Here is a 23,811-nt window from a genome sequence, read left to right on the forward strand (position 1 = left end):
TAATAATAATAATAATAATAATGATAATAATACTAATATATTATATTATCAATAATAATATTATCATATATTATTATAATCATATATTATTATATTATCATTATATATTATAATGTATTATAATATATTATATATTATAATCATAATTATAATAATTATAATAATGACATTTGTTAAGCACTTACTATGTGCAAAGCACTGTTCTAAGCGCTGTTCTAACCCCTTTTAGACTGTGAGCCCACTGTTGGGTAGGGACTGTCTCTATATGTTGCCAATTTGTACTTCCCAAGCGCTTAGTACAGTGCTCTGCACATAGTAAGCGCTCAATAAATGCGATTGATGATGATGATGATGATGGTGGGGATACAAGGTGATCAGCTTGTCCCACGTGGGGCTCACAGTCTTAATCCCCATTTTACAGATAAGGTAACAGGCTCAGAGAAGTTAAATGACTTGCCCAAGGTCACACAGCAGACATGTGGCGGAGCCGGGATTCGAACCTAGGACCTCTGGCTCCAAAGCCCGGGCTCTTTCCACTGAGCCACGCAGTAGTGATAATAATAACGATAAGTGGTATTTGTTAAGCGTTTGCTATGTGCCCGGCACTGTACTAAGCGTTGGGGTAGATACAAGGTAATTGGGTTGGACACAGTCCCTGTCCCGCATAGGGCCCACAGTCTTAATCCCCATTTTCCAGGCAAGGGAACCGAGGCAGAGAGAAGTGAAGTGACTTGCCCAAGGTCACGCAGCAGACAAGTGTCAGATCTGGGATTAGAACCCAGGTCCTTTTATCTCCCAGATCTGTGCTCTATCCCCTAAGCCATGAGGCTCCCTGTCTCTTGTTATATCAATCAATCAATCAATCATATTTATTGAGCGCTTACTGTGTGCAGAGCACTGTACTAAGCGCTTGGGAAGTACAAGTTGGCAACATATAGAGACGGTCCCTACCCAACAGTGGGCTTACAGTCATATCATACTCTCCCAACCCAGACTGAACCCCCTCCTTCCTCTCCCCCTCCTCATCCCCCCCACCTTACCTCCTTCCCCTCCCCACAGCACCTGTATATATGTATATATGTTTGTACGTATTTATTACTCTATTTTATTTGTACATATTCTGTTTATTTTCTTTTGTTAATATGTTTTGTTGTCCGTCTCCCCCTTCTAGACTGTGAGCCCACTGTCGGGTAGGGACCGTCTCTATATGTTGCCAACTTGTCCTTCCCAAGCGCTTAGTCCAGTGCTCTGCACACAGTAAGCGTTCAGTAAATACGATTGAATGAATGAATGAATGAATGAAGCGCTTAGTCCAGTGCTCTGCACACAGTAAGCGCTCAATAAATGCGATTGAATGAATGAATGAAGGAATGAAGCGCTTAGTCCAGTGCTCTGCACGCAATGCGATTGAATGAAAACCCCAAATCTCTGCTCTCTGGTGCTTCAACTCCTTGACTCGCCCTTCTCCCACACTGTGGGGTCTGGCTACAAATTAATAATAATAATGATGCCATTTATTAAGCGCTTACTATGTGCAAAGCACTGTTCTAAGCACTGGGGAGGTTACAAGGTGATCAGGTTGTCCCACGGGGGGCTCACAGTCTTCATCCCCATTTTACAGATGAGGTAACGGAGGCCCAGAGAAGTTAGGTGACTTGCCCAAAGTCACACAGCTGACAAGTGGCAGAGTTGGGATTTGAACCCATGACCTCTGACTCCAAAGCCCGGGCTCTTTCCACTGAGCCAGGCTGCTTCTCTGATTGCTTCTACTTCATCGCCAATGTCTGATAAAGGGAGCAGGTGAATTTTTTACCCATCACAATCAATCGGTCGTATTTACTGAGTCCTTACTGTGTGCAGAACGCTGTACTAAGCGCTTGAGAGAGGACAGTATAACAGAGTTGGTGGACACGTTCCCTCCGCACAACGAAGTGACAGTCTCGGGCGATCTTGGTTTTTTTTTTTTTTAATGTATCGTGCTAGACTCTTTGTTACGTTCAAGCCTTCTTTTCCCTTCAGGAGATCAATCAATCAATCAGTCGTATTTATTGAGCGCTTACTGTGCGCAGAGCACTGGACTAAGCGCTTGGGAAGTACAAGTTGGCAACATATAGAGACAGTCCCTACCCAACCAGAGGCAACACAGCCTACTTTCTTCCTTGCTTTCTCAACCCCAGAGGGAGAATTCCACGCCCCCATTCCGGCCTCCATTAATGTCACCAAATTTCAGCCCTTTTTTTATTTAATGGTATTTGTTAAGCGCTTACTATTGCTATATGCAATAATAACGATTACGGGCCTTGTGAAGCTCTTACTATGAGCCAAGCACTCGGGGGACAGCCTGATCACCTTGTGACCTCCCCAGCGCTTGGAACACTGCTTTGCACATAGTAAGCGCTTAATAAATGCCATTATTATTATTATTATTATTATTATTATTATTATTATTATTACTATTATTATTATTCCCCCTCGTCCCCCTCTCCATCCCCCCTTTTTACCTCCTTCCCTTCCCCACAGCACCTGTGTATATGTATATATGTTTGTACAGATTTATTATTCTATGTATTTATTTATTTTACTTGTACATATCCTATTTATTTTATTTTGTTAATATGTTTGGTTTTGTTCTCTGTCTCCCCCTTCTAGACTGTGAGCCCACTGTTGGGTAGGGGCTGTCTCTAGTATGTCGCCAACTTGTCCTTCCCAAGCGCTTAGTCCAGTGCTCTGCACACAGTTTAAGCGCTCAATAAATACGATTGATTGATTGATTGTTCTAAGGGCTGGGATAGATACAGGTAATCAGGTTGGACACCGTCCCTGTTCCATATGGGGTTTACGCTCTTAATCCCCATTTTAGAGATGAGGTAACTGAGGCCCAGAGAAGTGAAGTGACTTGGCCAAGGACACACGGCAGACATGTGTCTCCCCCTTTTAGACTGTGAGCCCACTGTTGGGTAGGGACTGTCTCTATGTTGCCAATTTGTACTTCCCAAGCGCTTAGTACAGTGCTCTGCACATAGTAGGCGCTCAATAAATACGATTGATGATGATGTGGGGGAGCCGGGATTAGAACCCAGGTCCTTCTGATTCCCAGGCTCTACCCAGTAGGCCACACTGCCAGGCACCGTACTGAGCGCCAGGGTAGACACAAGCTAATGATAATAATAATGATGGCATTTGTTAAGCGCTTACTATGTGCAAAGCACTGTTCTAAGCGCTGGGGGGGGATCCAAGGTGATCAGGTTGTCCCACATGGGGCTCACAGTTTTAATCCCCAATTTACAGATGAGGTAACTGAGGCCCAGAGAAGTTAAGTGACATGCCCAAGGTCACACAACTGACAATTGGCGGAGCCAGGATTTGAACCCATGACCTCCGACTCCAAAGGCCGGGCTCTTTCCACCGAGCCACGCTGCTTCTCTCAGGTTGGCCATAGTCCCCGTCCCACAGGGGGCCCGCAGTCTTAACCCCCATTTTACAGATGAGGTAACCGAGGCACAGAGAAGTTCATACGCCTGATTCAGCCAAAGAGCGGAGCCGGGCCAATCCGCAAAAGTATCCAGGGCTCCAGAGATGAGATGATGGAATCCAAGAGTAGGTGGGCACATTTGGAAGGACGTGAATAACAATAATAATAATAATAATCACGGTATTCATTAAGCGCTTACTATGTGCCAGGCACTGTACTAAGCGCTGGGGTGGATACAGGCAAATCAGGACGGACACAGTCCCTGTCCCACGGGTAGCTCAGCGTTTCAATCCCCATTTTACAGAAGAGATAACCGAGGCCCCGAGGAGTGAAGTGACTTGCCCAAGGTCACGCAGCAGACAAGGGGCAGAGCAGCGTGGCTCAGTGGAAAGAGCCCGGGCTTTGGAGTCAGAGGTCATGGGTTCAAATGCCGCCTCCACCAACTGTCAGCTGTGTGACTTCGGGCAAGTCACTTCACTTCGCAGTTCCCTCATCTGTAAAATGGGGATGAAGACTGTGAGCCCCCCGTGGGACAACCTGATCTCCTTGTAACCTCCTCAGCGCTTAGAACAGTGCTTTGCACATAGTAAGCGCTTAATAAATGCCATTATTATTATTATTATTATTATTATTACCCTCCGTCTCCCACGCCCGTGTTCTATCTGCTATGCCGTGCTGCTTCCCTGAAGAGCTAAAGCTAGATGCTGCGGAGAGTGTATCTGTTATATTATGGTGTCGTACTCTCCCAAGCGCTTAGTACAGTTCCCCGCACGCAGTAAGCGCTCAATAAATACGACTGATGGATTGATTGATTGGAGTGAAGAGTTCGGAGGGCAGGAAAAGGGGCAGACACCTGTAAGGCTTTTCAGTTAGCGTCTCTGGGAGAGGAATGTGTTAAATTTTCTGTAGCAAATTTCCAGTTCTCTCGAGCGCTCAGAAGATGACATTTTTAATCACCGATATGTTGTCATTCCTTCATTGGATTGTATGTATTGAGCACTTACTGTGTGCAGAGCAGTGTGCTAAGCGCTTGGCAAGTACAAGAGAAGCAGCGTGGCTCAGTGGAGAGAGCCCAGGCTTTGGAGTCAGAGGGCGTGGGTTCAAATTCCGGCTCTGCCAACTGCCAGCTGTGTGACTTTGGGTAAGTCACTTAACTTCTCTGGGCCTCAGTTACCTCATCTGGAAAATGGGGGTTAAGACTGTGAGCCCCCTGTGGGACAACCTGATCACCTTGTTAACCTCACCAGCACTTAGAACAGTGCTTTGCACATAATAAGCGCTTAATAAGTGCCATTATTATTATTATTATTATTATTATTCTATTTATTCTATCTATTTTATTTAGTGAATATGTTTTGTTTTGTTCTCTGTCTCCCCCTTCTAGACTGTGAGCCCACTGTTGGGTAGGGACCGTCTCTGTATGTTGCCAACTTGTACTTCCCAAGCGCTTAGTACAGTGCTCTGCACACAGTAAGCGCTCAATAAATACGACCGATTGATTGATTGATTCTCTGTGCCTCAGTTACCTCATCCGTAAAATGGGGGTGAAGACTGTGAGCCCCCTGTGGGACAACCTGATCACCTTGTAACCTCCCCAGCGCTTAGACCAGTGCTTTGCAGATAGTAAGCGCTTAATAAATGCCATTATTATTATTATTATTACAAGCAGCCTGGCTTAGTGGAAAGAGCCCGGGCTTGGGAGTCAGAGGTCATGGGTTCTAATCCTGGCTCCGCCACGTATCTGCTGTGTGACCTTGGGCAAGTCACTTAACTTCTCCGAGCCTCAGTTATCTCATCTGTAAAATGGGGATTAAGACTGCGAGCCCCACGTGGGACAACCTGATCACCTTGTATCCCCCCCAGCGCTTAGAACAGTGCTTCGCACATAGTAAGCGCTTCACAAATGCCATCATTATTATCATAATTATTATTATTATTACAATTCAGCAACAGAGACAATCCCTGCCCCCAAAGGGCTCACAGTCTAGATGACTATAGACGCCTTGAAATGATTAAATATTTCAAATTATTGGGCATTTCCTCCGCAGCAGAAGTTACTTTACTCTTTGGGTGCCGGCTTTGGTCCCCGTTTTCTGATTATTAGCAGGTGTCCTTCATCTGTGGTAATGGAACACAGAGCCCTAGTTTTATTGTCTCTTGCCTTTAACAATGGGACTCTTGAGAACCAGCGCAAAAGGGCACAGTTTAATTCATTTACTTTTTTTGCAGTCCACCAGCACAATGTCCACAATTGTCCGTCTGATATTACTAACTGCAGACTATTATTCTAGTCCCCCAGCCTTTGGTGTAGCTGCCGCCGATCAAAATTAAATGTTCTAACAGCCGGTAATAGTTAGTAATTATGGTAATAATAGTAATAATAATTTTGGTATTTGTTAAGCGCTTCCTATGTGCAAAGCACTGTTCTAAGCACTTGGGGGGGATACAAGGTGATCAGGTTGTCCCATATGGGGCTCACAGTCTTAATCCCCCTTTTACAGATGAGGGAACTGAGGCCCAGAGAAGTGAAGTCACACAGCTGACAAGCGGTGGAGCCGGGATTTGAACCCATGACTTCTGACTCCCAAGCCCGGGCTCTTTCCCCCGAGCCACGCTGCTTCTACGGTACTTGTTAAGCACTTACTATGTGCCAAGCACTGTTCTGAGTGCTGAGGTAGTTACAGGTTAATCAGGTGGGACACAATCCCTGTCCTACATGGGGCTCTCAATTCCCATTTTGCAGATGAGGTGACAGGCCCAGAGAAGGTAAGTGACTTGCCCTAGGTCACACAGCGGGCATGGGGAGGAACCGGGATTAGAACCCACGCCCTGCTCACTCCCGAGCCCGGCTCTATCCACCAAGCCACGCGGGTGCAAACAATAAAGAAAGGCACAGTGTCTTAGAGAATTTGCAGGTAAAAGTAGGAGATAAAATGAGATTCAGCCTCCGAACATTTAAAATATAATAATCTAGGCGATCGTGTAAATGTTCAAGACGGAGATTTCCGGAACAGTTAATCCTTTAAGAGACAGCGAAATGTCGCTTTCGTCACAGCGTTAATGCCGTAACCATTAAATGCCGTTCGTTACCGCATTGGAAAAGCAGGTGAAGGTCATGGAAGGCAGCCTGACCGAGTGGATAGAGCACAGCCCCGGGAGTCAAAGGACCTGGGTTCTAATCCCGGCTCCACCACTTATCTGCTGGGTGACCTTGGGCAAGTCACTTCAGTTCCCTGGGCCTCAGTTACCTCATTTGTAAAAGGGGGATTACGACTGTGAGCCCCATGTGGGACAGGGACCGTGTCCAACCTGATTTACTTATATCCACCCCAGTGCTTAGTACGCTGCCTGGCACATAGTAAGCACTTAACAAATACCACAATTGTTATTATGCTGTTATTATTATTCACCTGTCTCCAGTTAATTTCACCCGAGAATACTGTCACCTTTCTCACCTCCTTGGATGGGATTGAGACTCCCTAGCCGCGTCTGGCCCCAGCAGGACTCTATGGATGTCACCAAAGGCCCCGCGGAAAGTCCATGGCCTGAGCGACGGGGCTGAGGGGGAGAGGGGAAGGAAGACTAGATTCTAAGCCCATTGTGGGCAGGGATTGTGTCTGTTGTATCATACTCTCCCAGGGCTCTGCATCTCAATCAATCGTATTTATTGAGTGCTTACTGTGTGCAGAGCACTGTACTAAGCTCTTAGTTACCATAGTTACCATAGCGCATATGGTAAACAGTTAATAAATACAAATGACTGACTGACAAGACCCCTTTTTCCAAAGCCTCCCTCCACCCCCTTGATCATAACGGAGTTTGGGGCAGTCTCCGCTTCCGCGACTCTTTCGTCCCAGTTTTTTTTTGCCTCTCAATCCTGCCTCTCTTTCCTTACCCATTCCTTCACCTTTGTTCTCTAGCCTCTCCCTGGCATTGACTATCCCTCTTTTTTTTTGTCGTTGTTGTCTTTTACTCTATTAACTTGCCTCCCCTCCCCCCCACCTGCTTCCTTTCTCCTCTGTCCTTTGCTCCCTGCAAGTCACTGACCCGACTCTCCCACTTTTAACTCTGTCTTTGCTGTTTTTCAGCTCCAGGCCCCAATTTTTAGTTGCCCGTTGAGTGGGACCTTGGGGTTTTTCCAGGCCTGGTTAAATAAAATATGATGATGTCTTTTGTCATGGCCATTTTATTCTGGAGAGGACTAAATAAAAAAGCATCCCACACTGACAAGAAGGAACAAAATGGTCAAGCAGATCGTTCCCAGAGTTGTTTCCTCTGATGCTCTTGTGTGAGGGTCCAAAATTTGATCTTGTAAATCCGTTAATGGCCAGCAAGCCTTTTGTGCTGTAATATCAGGCATTTGGCATCTAGTAATTTCCCCACGGATGACGACCTGGGATTTTCCTTCTCTCCAGTGTCTTCACATGTCTCCTTTTCAGTCTTCCTGTTGCCCTAGTTTTACTCTCTTCCCTTTCTCTCTTCTTTGTGTCCCCCTGAACCTCCCAACTTCCCCGCTACATTTGAGGTCTGCTTTATGGACATTCAAACGTGTGTCTGTGGATCTACCTACATGTGCATATTTTTGTGTCTCTCCGTTTCTCTGTGTCCACTTGTGTATTATTTTTATTTTAGGTTTTTTTATGATATATGTTAAATGCTTACTCTGTGCCAGGCACCGTACTAAGCCCTGAAATAGATACAGCTAGTCTGGTTGGATTTAGTCCGTGTCCCAGATGAGGTACTTGAGCCACCGAGAAGTGAAGCGACTTGCCCAGGGTCATACCTCAGATGAGTGGCGGAGCTGGGATTAGAATATAGATTCCCCTGACCCCAGGCTCTTTCCACCAGGCCACGCTGGGAGGAAGTCCTTGTGTGAAACTGGTACTAAGATTCCTTGTGGACCAGTCCACCGAATATTCATTCATTCGTTCAGTCGTATTTATTGAGCGCTTACCGTGTGCAGAGCACTGTACTAAGCTCTTGGAAAGTACAAATCGGCGACATATAGAGACCGTCCCTACCCATGTTGACCCTTGTGTGAGGTCTCACCCCCACCCCCCCGGTTGTGAGGCCATGTTTCCCCACCCCTTCAAGAAACTCTGTTGCCCATCCACCTCCACATCAAACAGAAACTCCCCACCATTGGCCTTAAAGCCCTCCATCACTTCGCCCCCTCCTACCTCATGTGGCTGCTGTCCAACTTCAACCCACCCCACGCACTTCACTCCTCTACTGCCAACCTTCTCACTGTACCTCGATCTCGTCTGTCTCGCCGCCGATCAGTCGCCCCCGTCCTCCTTTGGGCCTGAAACGCCCTCCCTCCTCTAATCCGACAGACAATCACTCTCTCCCCCACTCCGAAACCTTATTGAAGACCCATCTCCTCCAAGAGGCCTTCCCTGACTAAGCCCTCCTCTCCTCTTCTCCCACTCCCCTCTGCGTCTTCCTGACTTGCCCCCTTTATTCATCCCCCCTCCTAGCCCCACGACATTTATGTACATATCCGTATGTGTATTAATGGCTGTTCTTCCCTTCCAGACTGTAAGCTCGTTGTGGCAGGGAATGTGGCTGTTTGGCAAATAGCGAAGCACTTAAATACCACAGTTATTATTATTGCTGTTGAGTTGTACCCTCCCAAGCACTTAGTACAGGGCTCTGCACACTGCAAGTGCTCAATAAATATGAGTGATTGATTGAATGAGGTCAAGCCAGGCCAGATTCAGGCCTCTAAGTGTCAGACAGCTGGGCACACACACTCGGGTTCAGTCTCGACTTGGAAACACTCTTCTGGTAGGTGTTGGGAAACCTGAGCATGGGAGGGTCTGTTTGGTTTGGCCTCCAAGCGATGTCACGCCCAAGAGGGTGAGCAGACCACATTCACGGTGCCCCTGAGACGTCAGAAGCCTGAGCTGAGACCGCCCCAGTCGAGGTCAAACTGTGCCCCTGCGAGCCATCCCAATGCATGCGCCCCTTTAGTCTGCAAATGCGGCCCCCGAGTACCCCGACCTGTGCGGAAAGAAATCGTGGAAAGAGCTCGAGGGTCAAAGAGGATCAGGAGGATTCTTTCTGCCGAGAATTTCCGTGCTGTTAAAAATAAATCAGTCATTCCATGGTGTTTGTTGAGCACTTACTGTGTGCAGCGCACCGTACTAAGTGGTTGGGAGAGTACAGTATAACAGATGGTAGACACGTTTCCTGCCCACAGTGAGAAAATGCATTCACACCCTGAAACTATATATGCATTATATGTGTGTGTGTGTGTGTGTGTACATAGTTAAATAGTACAGAATCCGTGTATGTATATATATAAATATCATCAATGGTATTGATTGAGCACTTACTGTTTGCAGAGCACTGTACTTATTCATTCATTCAATCGTATTTATTGAGTGCTTACTGTGTGCAGAGCACTGTACTTATTGATTCATTCATTCAGTCGTATTTATTGAGCGCTTACTGTGTGCAGAGCACTGGACTAAGAACTTGGGAAGTACAAGTCGGCAACATATAGAGACGGTCCCTACCCAACAACGGGCTCACAGTCTAGAAGGGGGAGACACAATAATAATGGTATTTGTGAAGTGCTTACTATGTGCCAAGCCCTGTTCTAATGCTGGGGTAGATACTAGGTAATTAGGTTGTCCCATGTGGGGCTCACAGTCTTAATCCCCATTTGACAGATGAGGGAACTGAGGCACAGAGAATCAATCAATCGTATTTATTGAGCGCTTACTGTGTGCAGAGCACTGTACTAAGCGCTTGGGAAGTACAAGTTGGCAACATATAGAGACAGTCATCATCATCAATCGTATTTATTGAGCGCTTACTGTGTGCAGAGCACTGTACTAAGCGCTTGGGAAGTACAAGTTGGCAACAAATAGAGACAGTCCCTACCCAACAGTGGGCTCACAGTCTAAAAGGGGGAGACAGAGAACAAAACCAAACATACTAACAAAATAAAATAAATAGAATAGATATGTACAAGTAAAATAAATAAGTATTTATTTTACACAGTTTCTCGTAAGAGTACAATACAACAGAGTAGGTAGACCCATTCCCTGCCCACAATGAGCTTACGGTCTGGAGATATTCGGGGATTTCTGTAAAGTGAACCGTTTAACGGAGAGAAAGATACTTTGCTAAAGCGTCGTGGAAGTTTAGCTTTGCTTTTCCCATTGCCCACCAATGGAGAAGCCGCGTGGCTCAGTGGAAAGAGCCCGGGCTTTGGAGTCAGAGGTCATGGGTTCAAATCCCGTCTCCGCCACTTGTCAGCTGGGTGACTTTGGGCAAGTCACTTCAGTTCTCTGGGCCTCGGTTCCCTCATCTGTAAAATGGGGATGAAGACTGTGGGACAACCTGATCACCTTCCCAGCGCTTAGAACAGTGCTTTGCATATAGTAAGTGCTTAATAAATGCTATTATTATTATTATCATCTGCTTAGGATCCCATCTGGGGAAAAAGTGAGGTGAAGGAGCCGGGAAAAAGCCAAAGACAATTCCAGTTTCACGCGGTTCCGTTTGCAGCAGCCGAACAGGAAACCTTTGGGGCCAGAGGGTGGCACCACTGACTCACAGAAGGGTTACGATTATATAACAAAAGAAAAGCTGCTTTATTAAAGAAACAATTACTTTCCATCAGGTGCCCGGCGACCGCGCTCCCACCTTCCGAAAGAAGCTTCCCAAACAGTCGAAGGCTCCAGGCGCCTAAATCTCGAAATGGTTTCCGGTACCGTAAGGAGAAGAGTACTTCAGTAGTCTCGGACGGCTCCTCCGACCAAGTCCCGGCATTCCCGATTTAGCGCTCCTGGATTTCCTGAGGGCGAGAGGGAAGCGAAGGCAGAGAGCCCAGCCGGTAAGGTTCATTTAGAAAGAGCGAGGACAGAAACCCAGTCACTTCCTGTGAAATCGGAAACGGGACTGAATCGTTTTTCAGTTAAAAAGGCGTAAGCAGTTCGCCGGGAATTAAAGCCGCGCAGTATCGACTAGGTTGTTCTCAGTAAAATCATAAGCGGGGCGACCTCCAGGGCCGAAAGTTTTACAAATTTACTGGTAGCGGAAATGCAGGGAAGAAGGAGGGAGCCATGGCGATTAAAGGCGCCCGGCTGTCCTTCGAAGACCAGACGTTGCAGGAGAGGGGTGAGAAGCAAATGAGGTATCTCACACTGCCGCAGCGAGACTCCACTTCCCCACAGACCCATATTCTCTCCCGAGCGCTTAGTATAGTGCTCTGCACCCAGTAAGCGCTCCATAGATAGGACTGGCCGACTGACAGAACGGGGGTGGTAAGAATGTGGTCTGGCTCGGTCTCGTCTCCATCCTGAGCCGTGCCGACTCTCTCTGGAGGCTGACTGTTCCTCTAGGCTGGACGCTCCTTGTGGGCAGGGAACGTGTTCGTTCATTCATTCATTCATATATATTGATTGGGCAAGTCACTTCATTTCTCTGGGCCTCAGTTCCCTCATCCGTAAAATGGGAATTGAGAATGTGAGCCCCACGTGGGACAGGGACTGTGCCCAACCCAATTTGCTTGTATCCACCCCAACGCTCAGTACGCAGTAAGTGCTTAACAAATGCCATAATAATTATTATTACTTATTGAGCGCTAATTGTGTGCAAAGCACTGAACTAAGGGCTTGGGAGAGTACAGTACAACAACAAACAGTCATATTCCGTGCCCTCAATGAGCTCACAGTTAGAGGGTGACTGTGTCTACCAACTCTGTTGGATTCTACTCTCCCAAGCGCTTAGTACAGTGCTCTGCACACAGTAAGCACTCAATAAATACGATTGATTGATCCCCAACCCAGGTTGATTTGTGCCTCCTATCTCGCCCTCTAGACCGTAAAGCTCCTTGCGGGCAGCGAACGTATCTACCAACTCTGTTGTCCTCACCCAAATGCTCAGTACACAGTAAGTTCTCAAGTACCACTGAGTGACCATTGGTTGACTAATATAGAATATAAGCTTCGCTTTTCATTTTGGGATTTCAGCAGTGCTCTTCACATCAATCAATCAATCATATTTATTGAGCGCTTACTGTGTGCAGAGCACTGTACTAAGTGCTTGGGAAGTACAAGTTGGCAACAAGTAAATAGCGCTCAGTAAATAGCATCGATTGATCGAGTATATCGGGTTGATCCTGTGGGTGAAAGAGTAGTGACTTTCTCTTTGACTTCTACTGTTTGATGGGCATGCTACTAACCTGAAGAAACTAGTTTCCTCATTTAGCTTTTTTTATTAGTTAATTGAATTCATTTCCCATTGTCCCTTGGACAATCCAGCTTATGTTGCAGAGGATTTTCTTGAGTTAATGATGGTATCTGTGAAGCGCTTACTGTGTGCCAAGCACAGTTCTAAGCACTTAAAGAGTTCCCAATACAGTGTTGGTGAAAGAATAAAGTTGTAATTAAGCAAATAATAATGATGGTATTTGTTAAGCACCTACTGTGTGCCAGGCACTGGGAGGGAGACGAGCAAATCATGTTGGACACAGTCCCTGTGCCATGTGGGGCTCACAGTCTCGATCCCCACTTTACAGAGGAGGTAACTGAGGGCCAGAGAAGTGAAGTGACTTGTCCAAGGTCACACAGCAGACGAGTGGCGGAGCCGGGATTAGAACTCCTGACCTTCTGTCTCCCAGCCCAGTGCCCTATCCACCACGCCACGCTGCTTCCTTTTATGTTGACTTCAGATTTGCGGTAAATTTTTGTTGACTTTTCAGTAGGGCGACTTCCTTGTACAACCGGTCAAAAAACTGAATCCTGCTCACCACAGGCCAGCTGAAGATTGATTTCCCAGCCCCTTCTCCCTCCGTCCACCCCAAAAGGGTACAAGGGCAGACGTCTCGTGATAGCTAGTGAAATTTAAGTCCCGTTCTGGGTCGGTTCTCTGGTCGCTTTCGAGCGAAAGAGATGAATTCAGTTCTGCCGGAACGCATTTTGGCGAGAATGCGCCAGAACATTCTTCTACCAACCCACGTCTCTCTGGATACAACGTGATGCGGTTTGGGGAAAAAAAAAAAACAAAACTATTGTGAGCGTGGGTGCAGCATTGGACACAGAGTACTACAACTCAGGTTTTCCTTAACGTGGACTTCTGCGGGAAGGCAGTCCTTGCATTACAGGGGAACTGAGTTGATTATATTTGTGTAGACTCAGGCTACCGTAATGCGAAGCCACAATAAATAAGATTGCCGTGGAATTTTGGTCAGAAGAAAGCTGGGTTTTTCTGTTTTCAAACGGGCACATCCTAGCTCGATAAGATTTAGACATCTGAATCGCGGTGGTTGTATAACAGTTTGAATATCTCCAGTTGCCGCAATTAGACCCCTCCCCGTACCAATTAAAGTAATTACAAAAGGACAGGATAAATATAAGTGATTCTCTGGACGCACAGTATCAAAATAAGATCAGCGGGATCTCTTGGGAGTGGGGAAATCACTGTTTGCTTAACTGCCAGCTAAATGTGGTCACTGTTGTATCATTTTTTTCTGCAACTCATCTGTCACTGCACCATAAAATGGTCTCATCTTTTCCTGGATTCCATCTTTATTTCAGCCTTCTTGCTGTATTAAGATTCAGCAGCCATGCAGAAAGGTTCCCCAAAAATGGGCAAAATTTAGTTACCAGCTCGTAAAATTTTCACCAGCTACTTCTCCCGCTTACTAGTGGCACAGTGATAAACATTTACCGGCAGCGAGTAACTGTAATATGGAGAAAGACATTACCAGTTCTCTAATTGTTATACCAAAATGCTTTCTTTTTTTTTATTTTTTGGCCCCAGCTAGATTTCATCATCATCATCATCATCAATCTTATTTATTGAGCGCTTACTATGTGCAGAGCACTGTACTAAGCGCTTGGGAAGTACAAATTGGCAACATATAGAGACAGTCCCTACCCAACAGTGGGCTCACAGTCCAAAAGGGGGAGACAGACAACAAAACCAAACATACTAACAAAATAAAATAAATAGAATAGATATGTACAAATAAAATAAATAAATAAATAAATAGAGTTATAAATAGATTTGTTTAAGGCCCAGCCCAATTTCTTCCATTCTTTGGCTTATGGACCTGAGTTAAGATAACGTTGAAAAATTAGTACCTTATGGTTCTTTTTAGGGCTTGAAGAGTCTAAAGTGTTTATTATTATCACAAGGGCTTATTTCTTGGTGTATTTTTGGAGGTCATCTGATATCCCGATTTCACTGCCGCGGACCAAGGTGAGCCAGTGAGCTGTAGTGAATTTAGATTCATTCATTCAGTCAGTCATATTTATTGAGCGCTTACTATGTGAAGAGCACTGTACTAAGCGTTTGGCTTGGGTTATTTTCTGGCTGAGTGTATCAACATTTTTATGGTGCCTTTTATTATTTTTTTTCAATTGTACTTGTTAAGTGCTTAATATGTGCCCAGCACTGAACTAAGCACTGGTGTAGACTTAAGATAATTAGGTTGGACACAGTCCCCGTCCCACTTGGGGCTCCCAGCCTACAGTGGAGGGAGGAGAATTGAATGATGGTGCAACTGAGGCCCAGAGAGGTGAAGTGACTTGCCCAAGGTCACACAGCAGACACGTGGCGGAGCCAGGATTAGAACCCAGGTCCTCTGACTCCCAGGCACAGGCTTTTTCCACAGGGCCACGCTATCCCCCCTAAAGAATGTAGTATATTGGCACTTTGAAATCCTCTGATGAAAGTTGGCTACACCAGCGTAATTGAACTAAGATAGATAGTACAGGAATCAGCAGCTCTGGTTGGGTACTGAAGCCATTAATAAATGCCATTATTATTATTATTATTATCGCCTTGTCACCTCCCCAGCGCTTAGAACAGAGCTTGGCACATAGCGCTTAATAAATGCCATCATTATTATTATATTGCCTTGTCACCTCCCCAGCGCTTAGAACAGTGCTTGGTGCATAGTAAGTGCTTAATAAATGCCATTATTATTATTATTATTATTATTGCCTCGTCACCTCCCTAGCGCTTAGAACAGTGCTTGGCACATAGTAAGTGCTTAATAAATGCCATTATTATTATTATTATCTCCTGGTCACCTCCCCAGCGCTTAGAACAGTGCTTGGCACATGGTAAGCGCTTAATAAATGCCATTATTATTATTATCGTGCCAGGGATTAATAGTAATAATAATAATAATGGTATTTGTTAAGTGCTTACTATGTGCAAAGCACTGTTCTAAGCGCTGGGGTAGATACAGAGTAATCAGGTTGTCCCACGTGAGGCTCACAGTCTTAATCCCCATTTTACAGACGAGGTAACTGAGGCACAGAGAGGTGAAGTTACTTGCCCAAGATCACACAGCAGACGGGTGGCAGAGCCGGGATTAGAACCCACATCCTCTGACTCCCAAGCCCGGGCTCTTTCCTCTGAGCCATGCTGCAACCCTGACTAGCTGGCCCAAATCCAGATGCTCTGAATGTATAAGGATGTTCAGTCATCTTGAAGCTCGAAAAGTTCAGGTTTTGAAATCCACACCCCTCTGACCCTGGCGGTACACATCTTACAGAAGCAGTGTGGCCTGATGGAAAGAGCTCAGGCCTAGGAGTCAGAGGACCTGGATTCTAATCCCGCTCCATCAATTGCTTGCTGTGGGACCTTAATTTCTCAGTGACTCAGTTCCCTCAACTGTAAAATGGGGAGTCATTACCTGTTTTCCCTCCTACCTTGACTGTGAGCCCCATGTGGCTTGAGGACCACACCCACCCCCGTCGCTTAGAACAGTGTTTGACACGTAGTAAGTGCTAGTAACTGTAATATGGAGAAAGACATTACCAGTTCTCTAGTTGTTATACCAAAATGCTTTCTTTTTTTGGAGGCCTTCCCAGACTGAGCCCCTTCCTTCCTCTCCCCTTCGTCCCCCTCTCCACCCCCCCATCTTACCTCCTTCCCTTCCCCACAGCACCTGTATATATGTATATATGTTTGTACATATTTATTACTCTATTTGTTTATTTATTTTACTTGTACATATCTATTCTATTTATTTTATTTTGTTAGTATGTTTGGTTTTGTTCTCTGTCTCCCCCTTCTAGACTCTGAGCCCACTGTTGCCTCTCCATCCCCCCCATCTTACCTCCTTCCCTTCCCCACAGCACCTGTATATATGTATATATGTTTGTACATATTTATTACTCTATTTGTTTATTTATTTTACTTGTACATATCTATTCTATTTATTTTATTTTGTTAGTATGTTTGGTTTTGTTCTCTGTCTCCCCCTTCTAGACTGTGAGCCCACTGTTGGGTAGGGACCGTCTCTATATGTTGCCAACTTGTGCTTCCCAAGCACTTAGTACAGTGCTCTGCACACAGTAAGCGCTCAATAAATACGATTGATTGATTGATTAACAAATACCACAGAAAACACCCCCAAAACACTCGCACTTTTTTCTCTTCCCAATGGCCATCTTCAGCTGCTTACTCTCATATAATAATGATAGCATTTGTTAAGCGCTTACTATGAGCATGCCAACGTCTAGCGGTATTTCCTTTCCTAAACAACCCTCTCTCAACCCCCCTGCACCATCCAGCTGACACCCCGTCATCCTCCTACTAGTCCTGTCTGAACCTGCTATTCAATCAGTCAATCAATCGTATTTATTGAGCGCTTACTGTGTGCAGAGCACTGTACTAAGCGCTTGGGAAGTACAAGTTGGCAACATATAGAGACAGTCTCTACCCTATGTGAACGAATCGTCACCAGAGACCGTCTCCATGCAAACTCTAACAGAGTCGCTTATAACCTTGGTCTCTCTGACACTCTCCTCCTACCTCTCTGGCCTCTGTCTCTTGGTTTCTTTCAAAACTCCCCTGTGCCCCGCCAGATATAGAAACACCTATGTTTCACCGAAACGTAAATGTTTATATGTCTCTGGAGGAGTTGAGAAGCAGCGTGGCTTAGTGGAAAGAGCGTGGGCCCAGGAGGAAGAGGGACCTAGTTTCTATTCCCAACCCTGCCAACACATTGGTTGCTGTGAGACCTTGGAGAAGTCACTTAAGTTCTTTATGCCTCAGTTTCCTCAACTGGCAAATGGGGATTAAACTTAGACTGTGAGTCCCATGTCGGGTGCAGCGTAATTAATTTGTATCTACCCCAACGCTGTATACCTGTATATATGTTTGTACGTATTTATTACTGTATTTATTTTACTTGTACGTATTTATTTTATTTTGTTAATATGTTTTGTTCTCTGTCTCCCCTTTCTAGACTGTGAGCCCACTGTTGGGTAGGGACCGTCTCTATATGTTGCCAACTTGTACTTCCCAAGCGCTTAGTACAGTGCTCTGCACACAGTAAGCGCTCAATAAATACGATTGAATGAATGAATGAATGAATGCTTAGAGCCGTGTTTGACCAGGACCGCTTTAGCGAATACCATACCCATAATAATAATTAAAAAATCAGGTTCTTTTGCAGGCTGTACCTTTCTTTCAACCAAATTATCTTTTTATTGTAGGTCCAAGCTGGCACTCTACAGGGCATTTTGTTAATCAATCTTGAAGATCCAGACAGGCGAGTGACCACTGAAAGAAAGATCTACTTTTCATACATACAAGTGAGCATTTTATTCTGTCGGCTTCCGCACGGTTCTTGAGACCTCAAAGTGAGTTATGACCTTGCTTTAGGGCAGATTCAGTGCTGTGACCCTGGTGAAAACATTATCTGTCTTTGGGCCCATTCTAGCTGAGTTTTTCAAGGACGCAGGGGAACATACGAGATGTATTTCTACCACCCTAATTCTGGTTAGGCAACAGGCAAGAAAGGCTTTTCTTTCGTGGGTTCCAGTATTCAGAAGAATCCCAGCTTGCTGGTCACAAGAGTTCTCCTTATTTTGCAACAGGAAACACCAGCTAGATTGGAGAAGCAGCATGGCATAGTGGATAGAGCCCGGGCCTGGGAGTTGGAAAGTCAAAGAGTCCAATCATGGCCCTGCTAGTTGTCTGCTGTGTGACCTGGGGCAAGTCACTTCACTTCTCTGGGCCTCAGTTCCCTGATCTGTAAAATGGGGATCAAGACTGTGAGCCCCACGTGGGACAGGGACTGTGTCCTACCCGATTTGCTTGTATAATAATAATAATAATGGTATTTGTTAAGCTCACCTTAACTCACCTCCTCCAGGAGGCCTTCCCAGACTGAGCCCCCTCCTTTTTCTCCCCCTTGTGCCCCTCTCTATCCCCCCCATCTTACCTCCTTCCCTTCCCCACAGCACCTGTATATATGTATATATGTTTGTACAGATTTATTACTCTATTTATTTATTTATTTATTTTACTTGTACATATCTATTCTATTTTATTTTGTTAATATGTTTTATTTTGTTCTCTGTCTCCCCCTTCTAGACTGTGAGCCCACTGTTGGGTAGGGACCGTCTCTATATGTTGCCAACTTGTACTTCTCAAGCGCTTAGTACAGTGCTCTGCACACAGTAAGCGCTCAATAAATATGATTGATTGATTGATTAAGTGCTTTACTACGTGCCAAGCACTGTTCTAAGTGCAGAAGGCATTTTAGTGTACTTTAGTCCAGCTTCCAGGGAAGGAGTTTCTTAATAATGATGGTATTTGTTCAGCGCTTACTATCTGCTAGGAACTCTCCTAAGCGCTGGGGTGGATACAAGCAAATCGAGTTGGACAGTTCCTATCCCATGTGGGGCTCATAGTCTCAATCCCCATTTTACAGATGAGGTAACTGAGGCCTAGAAAAGTGAAGTGTCTTGCCCAAGGTCACACAGCAGACAAGCGGCGGAGCTAGGATTAGAACCCACGACCTTCTGACTCCCAGTCTTGTGCTGTATCCACCCCAGCACTTAGAACAGTGCCTGGCACATAGTAAGTGCTTAACAAATCCCATTATTATTATTATTATTATAGTTATTGTTTCTTCATCACTGTTTTCTCCATTCTTTTGGTGCAACACAGCCTTCCAGCTCTCCAGACGTCTGGTGATGAGCCGTGTCGTAAAATAATGTTTTGAGCTATGGTGACGGTAAATCCATTACAGGCAGGGAGCTTGTCTGTGAATTCTGCCGAATCGTATTCTCCCACGTGCTTAATACAGTGCTGTGCACATAGTAAGCCCTCAATAAATACCATTGCTTGATTGTTCCCTTATAGTGGGAAATAGTCCAATGTGAGTTGGAGTGAAGTGCCAGCCGTGCAGTCAGCTCACAGGAAATGTTGTTACAAATTCCTTCTTAAACAGTTGTCTCTCCTTAGGTGGGAAAGGTTTTAAAAAATCACCTCGTCGGGTAGAGTAGACACAGTTGAGAAAAATGGCATGTAGCACAGAATAGCACCAAACGCCATAAAAGATTAATTTATTATCCCAAAATTATTAACCTGGAAATGCCCTTGAGGCCATCATTTCAAACACAATTGTATCTGAATGTTTCCCCACAGATGGTTCTTTTATTTAAGATTTCCAGTGGCGTAGGTAATCTACTCCAGTCTCTTCACCAGAGAAAGGTCTTTTTATTACCTAGCTTGAACTCTTCCCCCTAATTTCAGTCCATTTCCTCCCGCAGTCTCTTTACGTGATTACCTTTTTCCAAAACCTCATTTACTACTTTGAGGGAGTTTTAATGCTGCTCCCGGGTCTCTTCTTCTGCTGGCAACTACTCTCGTCATTTTCAAGCTTTAACTCCTCTGTGCTCTCCAGCTTTTGAGAGCTGGAGAGCACAGAGCTCGTTGTGGGCAGGGAATGTGTCCGTTTATCGTTGCATCGTCCTCTCTCAAGCGCTTAGTACAGTGCCCTGCACACAGTAAGGGCTCAGTAAATACGATTGACTTTTGAGAGCCATTTTCATTGCTCTCCTCAGTGTTTCCGCATCTCAGAGACTCTGGAGGCCACGCGGGATCCATGGTCTCCCCTAAAGGGAGAGTAACTTCCCAAAGGGTTTACCTGTTGTTCTCCTTGCTGTTTTATCCAGAGAAGCTTTCTGGTTGCCTCTGCTGTATGCTGAGGAAGTTGAGATGTAAATAAGGAACGGATAAATGAGAGGAAATCCTATTAGATTAAGTGGTACTATTTCTGGTACGATAATGAAGCCGGCCAGATGGAAAGCTCAGTCTTCCCTTCTTTGAGTTTTTAAAGGTGACCGCTTATTAAGGTGGTACTAATTGTGGTATTTTGTTAAGGGCTTACTGTGTGCCAGGCTCTGTACTAAGCATTAGGGTAGATACACGCTAATCGGGTTGGACACAGTCCCTGTCCAACATAGGGCTCACAGTCCTCATCCCCATTTTTCAGATGAGGGAGCTGAGGCCCAGAGAAGTGACGTGACTTGCCCAAGGTCATACAGCAGACAGGTGGCGGAGCCGGGATTAGAACCCATGACCTTCTGGCTCCCAGGCCTGTGCTCTATCCAGTAGGCCACACTGCTTCTCTTTTAGACTGTGAGCCCACTGTTGGGTAGGGACTGTCTCTATATGTTGCCAACTTGTACTTCCCAAGCGCTTAGTCCAGTGCTCTGCACACAGTAAGCGCTCAATAAATACGATTGATGATGATGGAAATGCTGGGATAAACCTGAGTTCCAAACGTTTGCCGTCATAGTTTGCCTGTTTTGCCTCTGGATTGTGAAGCCCCAGAGACCGACCCCTTCCACGAAACGAATGACCAGCAGGCAGAGAGGGCATGGAAGCTCGTTGTGGGCAGGAAATGTGTCTGTTTATTGTTGTATTGTAGTCTCCCAGATGCTCACTACAGTGCTCTGCACACAGTAGGCGTTCAGTAAATACGAATGAATGAATGGCCGGGAAGGAGACCTTTGGAGTAACTTCACTGTGGGTTCTTGCTCCAGCAGAGAGGAAAAGAAAGTGTTGTTATCGGAAGACTTAAGTATTATCAGAAGACTTAAGAATTATCATATTTTCTGGACTTTGATTCATTTGCAGGGGTTGGAGGGGAGAAGCGAAAGAATTTGCGCTCATACCTTTAACCTGTTGCAAGAAGAAGGGAATTCAGTCATATGATGGAGTGCTTACTCTGTGCAAAGCACTGTACTAAGTGCTTGGGAGAGTGCAGGACAACCACAGACCCATTCCCTGCCCACAGCGAGCTCACAGTCTAGAGGGGGAGACAGACAACAATATACATAAATAATGGCTCAGTGGGAAAGAGCCCGGGCTTTGGAGTCAGAGGTCATGGGTTCAAATCCCAACTCCGCCACTTGTCAGCTGTGTGACTTTGGGCAAGTCACTTAATTTCTCTGTGCCTCAGTTCCCTCATCTGTAAAATGGGGATGAAGACTGTGAGCCCCACGTGGGACAACCTCATCACCTTGTATCCCCCCAGCGCTTAGAACAGTGCTTTGCACATAGTAAGCGCTTGATAAATGCCATTAAAGAAAAATGAATGAATTAAAGAGATATACATAAGTGCTGTGGGGCTGGGAGGGAGGATGAATAAAGGGAGCAAATGAGGGCGAAGCAGAAGGGAGTGGGAGAAGAAAGGAGGGTTCAGTCAGGGAAGGCTTCTTGGAGGAGATGTGCCTTCAATAAGGCTTTGAAGGCGGGGGGAGTACTTATCTGTCTGATATGAGGAGGACGGGTATTCCGGGACAGAGGCAGGGAATCTCACGGCTCTTGCAGTTTTTCACACTTAGTACGGTGCTTGGCACATAGCAAGCGCTTAACCAATACCGCCACCCTCATTATTATTTTTATCATTATCCCCGCAGGCGCGGCGGGCCTCGCTCCCGGGAGCCACGCGATGTCGTACGTCTTCGTCAACGACTCGTCCCAAACCAACGTGCCCCTGCTGCAGTCCTGCATCGACGGGGATCTGAACTACTCGAAGCGGCTCCTGGAGAGCGGCTTCGACCCCAACATCCGGGACAGCCGGGGCCGGACGGGCCTCCACCTCGCCGCCGCCCGCGGGAACGTGGACATCTGCCAGCTGCTGCACAAATTTGGAGCCGACCTCCTGGCCACCGACTACCAGGGCAACACGGCCCTCCACCTCTGCGGCCACGTGGATACCATCCAGTTCCTAGTTTCCAACGGACTCAAAATTGATATCTGGTAAGTTCATGGGTGGAGTCAGGAGGTCACGGGTTCTAATCTCAGCTCCGCTTGTCTGCTGTGTGACATTGGGCAAGTCACTTCACTGGGCCTCAGTTGCCTCACAATAATAATGGCATTTGTTAAGCGCTTACTATGTGGAAAGCGCTGTTCTATGCGCTGGGGAGGATAAATAATAAATAAATAATGATGGCATTTGTTAAGCGCTTACTATGTGCAAAGCACTGTTCTAAGCGCTGGGGAGGATAAGTAATAAATAAATAATGATGGCAGTTGTTAAGCGCTTACTATGTGCAAAGCGCTGTTCTAAGCGCTGGGGGGATACAAGGTGATCAGGTTGTCCTGCGTGGGGCTCCCAGTCGTCATCCCCATTTTGCAGGTGAGGTAACTGAGGCTCCAAGAAGTTAAGTGACTTGCCCAAGGCCACACAGCAGACATGTGGTGGAGCCGGGATTCGAACCCATGACCTCTGACTCCAAAGCCCGGGCTCTTTCCACTAAGCCACGCTGCTTCTCAAGGTGATCAGGTTGTCCCACGGGGGGCTCACAGTCTTCATCCCCGTTTTACAGATGAGGTAACTGAGGCACAGAGGAGTTAAGTGACTTGCCCAGTGTCACACAGCTGACAAGTGGCAGAGCCGGGATTTGAACCCAGGACTTCCGACTCCAAAGCCCGGGCTCTTTCCATTGAGTACCTCATCTGGAAAATGGGGATTGAGACTGTGAGCCCCATTCGGGACAGGGACTGTGTCCAGCCTGATAGGCTTTGTATTCACCCCAGCTCTTAGTACAGTGCCTGGCACATAGTAGGCACTTAACAAATGCCATAATTATTATTATTCACCCCCGGCCCCTTCTGAAAGCAAATCTCTTCCCGCCCTCCCCGATAACCTCATTTTGAGGAGTGCTGGTCGGACGCTTAGTACAGTGCTCTGCACACGGTAAATGCTCAGTAATTATTATTATTATTATTCACCCCAGCCCCTCTGAAAGCAAATTTCTCCCCTACATCCCTGATGACCTCATTTTGTGGAGTGTTAGTTGGATGCTTAAAACAGTGGTCTGCACATAGTAAGCGCTCAGTAAGTGTCATTGTGGGCGGGGGACGTAACTGTTTATTTTATTGTAGTAATAATCATAATTACGACATTTGTTAAGCGCTTACTATAGGCCAAAGCACTGTACTGAGTGCTGGGGTGGATACAAGCAAATCGAGTTGGACACAGACCCTGCCTTCTGTAGGCTCACAGGTTCAATCCCCATTTTACAGATGAGGGAACTGAGGCCCAGAGA

At 46.0% G+C, this 23,811-nt stretch overlaps 1 protein-coding gene across 4 annotated transcripts in view; it reads left to right on the forward strand.

Annotated features, from left to right (window-relative positions):
* Positions 1-23,811, forward strand: part of ANKRD46 (ankyrin repeat domain 46) — a 47,865-nt gene that overhangs the window by 7,271 nt on the left and 16,783 nt on the right. Inside the window, exons 2-4 of one of the 4 annotated variants that reach the window (XM_038745483.1) lie at positions 11,112-11,324; positions 17,953-18,051; positions 22,177-22,519. In XM_038745483.1, the coding sequence (XP_038601411.1) occupies positions 22,209-22,519 (311 nt within the window). In that variant the 5' untranslated portion in view covers positions 11,112-11,324; positions 17,953-18,051; positions 22,177-22,208. Of the gene's footprint in view, positions 1-11,111; positions 11,325-13,090; positions 13,171-17,952; positions 18,052-18,080; positions 18,100-22,176; positions 22,520-23,811 lie in introns of those variants that run through there. The other 3 variants (XM_038745484.1, XM_038745485.1, XM_038745486.1) reach the window with 3 other exon arrangements.

Source organism: Tachyglossus aculeatus, chromosome 4, assembly GCF_015852505.1.
Source record: "Tachyglossus aculeatus isolate mTacAcu1 chromosome 4, mTacAcu1.pri, whole genome shotgun sequence".
Taxonomy (NCBI): domain Eukaryota; kingdom Metazoa; phylum Chordata; class Mammalia; order Monotremata; family Tachyglossidae; genus Tachyglossus; species Tachyglossus aculeatus.